Below are 8,094 nucleotides of genomic sequence, written 5' to 3' on the forward strand. Positions count from 1 at the left end.
TCTGGCACCGTCTATTACCGGTCAAACAAGGCAGTTGGCTCTCTCCTATCAAAAGTTGCCCACATACCACGAATTTTTTTAAAAACTTTATGGGTGATGGGAATAATAGGTCACCACATCCAACGCCAGAAACATCCAAACTTTCCACATTCCTGCAGAGCAAAGCTCAAGGCCGCCGTTTGGCATTATTCAGCTGCTAATAACATTGTAAAGAAACACATATTATATCTTCTACTGATATCTAACAAGACAAGTGTAAATTTTGCTGCAGAAAAATAGTGAGTGAGAAATAATGTTGAAGAATAAAACTGTTTCTGCCGTCTGCTGTTTGAGAAGGAGCAGTGCTATCTAATCTCTCATATCTGCAGTTGGATTTTCTGTTGTCTTTGCCTACTTCTATCACTTCCATCTTTCCTTATAAATACTACTTCTCTGCACACTTCTCATGCAGTCAAACAAGTTCGAGCAAGAGAGATCAAAGCTAGAGTTGAATACAATTGCTATGTATTTGCTAATAACTTCTTCCAATTTCTTTGTCGTAGTTTTGCTTAAGATTCAGATTCAATACTCTAACTATTGGGTAAGTAATGTAGTTTAGCTTCTTATACGTTGTCGATCATCTCCTGTTGTTGTTACACTTTCGAAAGTATAGTTTGATTCCTATTCATTGTTGGCTCATTTCCTACGCTTAACACTTTCAAAATTAAGGTTGTCTATGTATATAGTATCAAAATCTTCTTTACTTGTTGAAAAGTAATGTAATTAAATTCATATACATTGTTAGCTCATTTCATGTAATTTTTGCCTTTTTTTAGGGTTATTAGCTATCTCCTATACAATCAGAACTAGGTAAAAAATGATTTCTGATAAATTTCTCAGCTGGATGTCTTCTCTTCTTGCAAAATTATTATTTTCATAATTTCTAATTATAAGCATGAGGCTTTTACATTTGGTCCTTGGATAAATGGGTTCGATATTTTAGTTTATTGAGCATCTGATTATTTTGCAGGCCAGTATTATGATGAGATGCATGATGCACGAGGATTAAGGATCAACCTATCCGCCAGTCAAGAAGCATGACGTGCCTGGCTCCCTGCATGCCATCTAAGCAAATTGTCAATAAGACTGCTGATTTTTCTTAGTTGGTATTCAGGGAGCCGTGCATGTCTAGCTGTTAGACTTACCGTCCGATCAACCGTCATCATGATGTGAAGTTTAAAGTCAATCATCTCCTACAGTAAGTACACAGCTACATGGAAGTGTGCTTTTTTTGTTGATCCACTAAAATCTTCTCTCGATTTTCTGTTTTTCTTGCTGTGTCCCTCTTGTTCTTGTTTTTATCAAGAGTAAGCCAAGGGTAATTGCTGTTCAAGTTGTCATTTATTGCTTAGTAATGTTATTCTTACCACTTAAATATATCATAATTTCGTCACTTAGTACTACGGTATAGTGATATTCCTCTTCATTTGTAAGTCAGAGGTCTTAGGTTCGATTTTCGTTAAAGGTGAATTTGAACCAATGTTTTAAAAGGCTCGCCTTAGGGCGCGCCTAGGCGCCTTGTGAGGCTGGGCTTGAGGGTTGCCGTCTCTTTTTCAGGTAGTGGGCGGAAGACGCCGCCGGAGTCGCCTAGGCGTGCCTCAGGGGATTTTTTTATTTTTTTATTTTTTACTCCCAAACCCAAATTTTGGGTAAGGTTTTAACTATCTCATACATCTTCCTTGCAATATCATCTCTCTGCCTTGTTTTCTGATTTTTATTTTTTATATAATGGATGTGTGTGCCGTCTATGTGCATTGTTATATGTGTGCTCATTGTGCTTTTCATCCTCTATTATATATATATATATATAATATAATATATGTATTTATATGTGTGTGTATACGTACTTATAATATATGTGTGTGCTCATGATGATTATTGATTAATAATCTTCTTTTTTTTCAATATAATATATGTGTACGCTCAGTATATATATTAAAAAATTTAGGTCCTGTGAAGCTTTGCCTCACGCCTCACGCCTCACGCCTAGGCTGGGCTATCCCTCGGACGCCTCGCCCATGCCTCACCCATGCCTCATGCTTTTAATACATTGATTTGAACCACATTATTGCTAGCTCATTGTGAGGTTAAGCCTACCCCCATTCCTCTTGTGTACATAATATCATTTGTTCAAAAAAAAAAAAAAAAATCAATCAATCAAACCCTAAATTTTAGCCCATTGTGAGGCTAAGTTTACCCCCTCCCTCTTGTGTACATAAAATCATTTGTTCAAAAAAAAAAAAAAATCAATCAAACCCTAAGGGCTTGTTTGATATCCTACTAAAAAAAAAAATTATAATTCTTAAAAACAACTTGGATGAACTTCTCTCAAGAACACTTTTTTTTACAACCCAAAAACTTGTTTGGTATCTAACCTGGAAACTATTTTAAATCTTCAAGGGTTTAGGCTATATAACCCAAAAACTTGTCTGAACAAAACCATTAGGTGGCCATGGCTGAGGGAGGATAGTAAGGTCGAGTTGGGATTTGAGAAGCGACCCAGAAAATGCTCACCAAGACCCAATATCTTGATGACTTGATTTGGAACTCTCAATTTCACACTTCATACTATGAAGTAATGTTGTCTTCGGATGAGTTTTGTTCACATATATGGTAGTGGGTTGCTAATTTCAAATGTTGCCATTGAAATTTAGCAAATTGAGTTTGAAATAAAGCTTTGGTAATGGCGGAGAGGTGAGGTTGGGCTTGCGGGTGATTAGAGTGAGAGGATGGTGGGAAGAAAATATCTCAATTGTTGGAAAGATCCATGTCACAGTCGCCAGAACATCTCTCTCAGTTGTCGGAAACATATATCTCATCACTGCCAATTACTCTCAGTTGATGTTTAGTGTCGCTGGCCTCGACACCAAGGTCCTGCGGATGTCACGAAGAAGAAAAAAAAATAGTAAAAACAAATTTTTGTTGTTCTCAGATTTTAGGCTAGTTTTTGAGTTATTTTTTAGTTCAAGTTTTGAAAAATAGGCTTACTAAACAAATTTTTGAGTTGTGAATTGAGAAACAGTTTGTGAGTTAAAAACTTTGAACTCAAATAGAATACCAAACAAGTTCTAAATTTTACGTGTCAGCGATGTATCTTCCTACCTCCATCTTGTCATCGTCTTTTGTTGTTGAAATTATTCAAACTCTAGGATTTCTTTTCACGTGCGGGGCATTTGATTCTCTAATTTTAAACCACAGAAAAATTGAAAACAAAATTGTCGGCAAGACGACAAAAAATTACAAGAGATTAAAAGTCATGGTTCCAGGCTCTCTATATTTTGTTTTCTCCCAGTTTTCTATGCCATTGGAGTTTGGATGGAGTGCTAGTGAAGATAGGAGAGGGGATAGTTAAAGGGGAATGAGGGATGAGATTGGGGCTGCTGGAGATATGAAGAGAGAGTGGGAGAAGAAAACATACATAAAAAATGCAATCAATTTTATTTCGAGTTAGGTGTTTAATTAAAAATATACTAAATTTAAAAATTCAATTAAGGTGATGTGGGATGTCCAACTCATACACCACCTAAGGTGGTATTAAAATGTAGTATATAATTATGGTAAGAGCAGCATTACTCTTTATTGCCATCTTGATTTGTAATTTAACCAATTATGGTGAAATGTACATGAGCCAGAAGACCTAAATAATTCATGAATAGTAATATCATGTTACCAAGTGTATGCATGAATGTGACTCTTATTAAGTGATTTTAGCCGCGAAAATGTGCACCTTGTGGCATCAAAATTTCCGCCTTAACTCAACACATTAAACTATGAAACATGTACAGTAACAACACTTAAAACATAAGGCACATCACAACACATAGTTAAAGAGCAAATCATACAAATTAAAGAATTGGGTTAGCAGTGTGGAGTATGTAATTGCAGACTGAAAATGTCAGCTTTCCATATACTCATAGAAGAAAAGAAACTATGAAATTGTCTCTATACATACACCAATAGTGCAATACAGAAGGGGTCTTCGTATGGTGGATAGGCTGTCGCCATCTTAATTTGACTATAACCAGTTATGTTGAAAGGTACATATCCTGTTGGAAACTATTAGTGTTAAGGTTTAGTTTAATGTTTGGTTTTTTGAACTTAGCGTGTTAGTATTAGTGTTAGGGTTAGTTTATTATAAATAACGTGATTGTTATTTGGTTGTGAATATGTTAGTCACGATGTAACCTTTTGAAATTTTGTAGCCATTTCGATGAGTTTATTTAATAATATTCTTATTACTTTGTAGTCTTGTTCATTCGGCACTTTAATACTCGTATCAAAGTAGGTTTGATTCTTGGGATCTAGTCTGCTTCTATTTGTTCGTATTGGTTTGCCTATATCTTCCCTGTTTGTTTTTGTCCAGTTTCGTTCCGTGAATCGTTTTTTTGTTTTCTGATTTGATTGTCGTTAAAAAAAAAAAGAAAAGAAAAGAAAATAATTTGTTAAAGTCTGAAGCCGGAGTCGTGCCGAGCCACAAGCAGCTGCCCCTGCTGTCGCCCACCGCTGTGTTTGTTCATGTTCCCTCCGTAATGATCTGATCACCAGCACGGTGATCAGATGAATCCACCACCATCTCGTGCCTGTCTTGAACGTCCTGACGAACCCAGTTCCGTCCAGTCTAGCACCACCATCTGAAAACGCCATCGTCAAACTGCTTGCATCCATCCCGCATACCTGAAACACCAGCACTGAAAGAACCTGCAACCCAGATCCCAGCCCGCGCTACTGTTGCCTGTTCGATCACGTCCTGTCACCAAAATTCGCCCATTGATGTACCAGACCACCACCTACGCACTGCCTTCGACCCGCACCAGACTGTTGCCTGCAATCCTAACCCGACCCGCCGATCTGACCGATCCACCATACCACTGCTGTACCCGCTGCCTTAGAACCACCCTCTTGTTGTTGTTTGTTCGCACCGCCGCCGCACCAGTGCACCATACACCTCCAGTTTGTCAGTCCAGAAAGAAAAAAATAAAAAATAAAAGCAAAGGAAGAGAAAGAATAAGAAAATGAAAAAGAAATTATTTTTGGATGTTTGTTTTAGGCCCACACGGCCGAAGAAAAAAATTAAGGTTAAGTTTGTTTTAGGCCCACGGGAATTGTTGTTGGCTTGTTTGAGATTGTTTTGTCTTTCACGAGTGTTTGGAATTGTGACCACTTGAATGATAGTGTTTGTGTTTGTTCGTTCGTTGCTACAATTGAGATATGAAAATCTTGTCCGTTTAGTGACGGGTTCTTTCTATACTCTCAACACTAGCCAATTTGAATCAGAATCAGTTTGCTAGCCAAAATCAACTTGCCAGAAAGAGCCAATCCAGTCAAGTCCAGTTTGCCACCGGTCAAGTCAGGTCAAGTTTGCCAATCAAGTCAAGTCAAGTCAATTTCGCCAATCAAGTTAAGTCAAGTCAAGTCAAGTTTGCATGCTTGCCAGTCCACATCTGCTTATTTGCAAACCCATGTCGTATACCATTATGAGTTTGATGGGGGTGTTAGAAACTATTAGTGTTTAGATTTACTTTAATGTTTGGTTTCTTGGGTTTAGCCCGTTAGCATTAGGGTTAGGGTTAGTTTATTATAAATAGCGTGCTTGTTATTCGGTTGTGAATATGTTAGTCATGATGTAACATTTTGAAGTTTTGTAGCCGTTTCGACAAGTTTGTTTAATAATATTTTTATTACTTTGTAGTCTTGTTCGTCTCGCACTCTAATATTCAACTTATTCAACACACAATGACAATGCCTTACTCGTGTCTCTATTTCGTAATTTTAAACTTACCCCTATATTACTCAACTACACTTGCAAGCTATGGCAATCTCCAATGCTTATTATTTCTCTCCAATGCACATAAATCAAATGTTTGGAGTTTAATTTAGATGGTTGTGACTGCAACTTTCCTTTTCCTTTTTCTCTTCGGGCTGATCATTTGGGGTTTTAAGTTGAAGCCAATTAATATATGGGTTTGAGTTTGGGATGAAGTTAAAACGAGTTTTTAACTTTTGAATGTGTGGTGCATTGGCGAAATCTTAAAATTTAAGTTTGTGCATTAGAGATGGACTAGCGAGTACCCGCCCACAATTCGTGAAACATTAAACCATGGAGCATGTACAGTAAAGAACATTCAAACAACAGGCACACAGCACAAAAGCAAAGATTAAGAGGAAAACACAAATTGAAGAACAGTATAGCTAGTTCTACAGAATAATTGAAGACAAAAGAAAATACCAATTTCCTTATATAATTAAATACTCATAGCAGAAAAGAAACTATACAATTTTCATTTTCACCATTGACCTTGACAGAAAACTAAACATATATGTTATGCAGTACTCTAAATGATGGTGTGGAAAATGAAACTAAAGGGTAAGAAATTATTACTGGTTATGTTTTTCTCTCATAATACTACTATGGATAACGTGGAACCGAGTGTGTGGAGGCTGGAACTTATAATTAGTTATTAATCACAGAATGGTGCACATATTGGGGGGTTCTTCATACAAAGGATAAGTCACCACATATTGAGGGCAACCCATGGCATACTGTAGCTGTGCAGGCTCGCTCTTCTTCTCCTCCTTCTTTTCCTCTTTCTTTTCCTCTTTCTTCTTTTCCTCCACAGGGCTCACACTCACCACCTCAGCATACTTCAAGTTTTTTCTAAGCGAAGTTGTGAGCAGAACCACATCAATCCCTTCCCCCATTACCTCCATTTGGTTCTTGTCTTGCTGATAACTTGCTGAGTTTACACCTGCATTAATTATTAATCTTTTATTAGTTATAACTTAGACCTAGAGCTGCTTAATTGGGATTAGAGTTAATTTCTGGAATTTGATTAAATTTATTGTAGAACACAGTTAAGAAGTAAATTACCATCGACCCCAACTGCAGTCTTCATAGCTTTGGCCCTGGCCCTTTCATCATGCACAGACAACTTGATCACCACCTTTTGCTGGAAACCAAAAATAGCGCTCAATTAGCATAAAACCCAAATTTTGAATCAAATAATTTGCCTTTTCTGTTTCCAATGCATGTTCTTGCATGGACCTCAAATCTCAGACATACCTTCATGACCCTGGTTCTTGATTAACGACGACAAAGACGAACCGAAGGTCTTTGACGGTCTTCAACCGGCTTTGAGAGATTGTTGGTGGAGAAGGAGAGGGGTGTGTATTAATATGTTGTGTTTGAAAATTTGGTGAAGAGTGTGAGAAGGGTTTTTGATATTTATAGGCCTCTTGGGAGTCTTCGGTGAGCCAAGTGCTTTTCTGATGAAAAATGAGAACTAGTGCCTCTTGGTCATGTTTTTTTTTTGGACATGGATTGTCTGTCCTTTCCATCCCCTTCTATTTCTGTGGTCACGGTTAAGTCACGTCAATATTTTATATTCTTATTGCTTTTTGTCTTATTATTTATATAAAAAATTAATATAAAATGTTGACGTGATTTAACCGTGATCACATAAATAGAAAAGGATGAGAAAGGTATAAGAAGGGAAGGGCAGACAATCAGGTCCTTTTGTTTTGGTCGAAAACTTATCGATCACGTCATGACATAGAAATCGTCTCTATCCTAAATGCGAGATATTATTTTGTTTGCATTTGTTTTTCTTTATTTTGAAGAGTATTATATAGTTTTATTTTCCTTTAGTATGAATGCAAAAGGTTTGGAGCATGCATACTTAGATAGTGCGCCTTTACGACGTTATTGCCAATTATTTACATTAATACACGAGCTATTGTTTTGACCAACATAATCTTAACAATGAAAACAAACACAAATAATTTACAAGTTAAAGTTTTGTAGTTTACTTCTAATAATGTTATTGTCATTTGAGATAAAACTCACACACAGACATATCTATTTTAAATTTTCGTAATTAATTAAGGTTATTATGTTGAAAATAATAACTATATCAAATAAGATTTAGTAGCGACTCACACTATCATGTTGCAAAATACATAGTTATATAATCATTTTATTTTCCTATTCACCTTTAAGTATTTATATTAGTAGCTTTCACACATGCATACCATGTGCTTTGGAGGAAATTATTGTGG

The 8,094-nt window shown here is 36.5% G+C and overlaps 1 protein-coding gene across 1 annotated transcript; it reads right to left on the reverse strand.

The window, feature by feature from the left end:
- Positions 1-6,245: 6,245 nt before the first annotated feature.
- Positions 6,246-7,259, reverse strand: LOC126634191 (uncharacterized). Its single transcript, XM_050304685.1, has 3 exons — positions 7,100-7,259; positions 6,908-6,986; positions 6,246-6,785 (listed from the first exon to the last, which is right to left on the reverse strand). Exons 1-3 carry the CDS (start codon positions 7,103-7,105, stop codon positions 6,502-6,504), a joined length of 369 nt encoding a protein of 122 aa, XP_050160642.1. The 5' UTR covers positions 7,106-7,259; the 3' UTR covers positions 6,246-6,501.
- Between the last annotated feature and the right edge of the window lie 835 nt (positions 7,260-8,094).

Source organism: Malus sylvestris, chromosome 9 (assembly GCF_916048215.2).
Source record: "Malus sylvestris chromosome 9, drMalSylv7.2, whole genome shotgun sequence".
In the NCBI taxonomy this organism is placed as follows: Eukaryota; Viridiplantae; Streptophyta; class Magnoliopsida; order Rosales; family Rosaceae; genus Malus; species Malus sylvestris.

What these genes read in the sequence shown, in the direction of transcription:
- LOC126634191 (XM_050304685.1), bottom strand. An exon ending in GACTGCAGTTGGGGTCGATG is followed by an intron (nt 6,786 to 6,907) that starts GTAATTTACTTC and finishes TAATTAATGCAG; the next exon opens with GTGTAAACTCAGCAAGTTAT.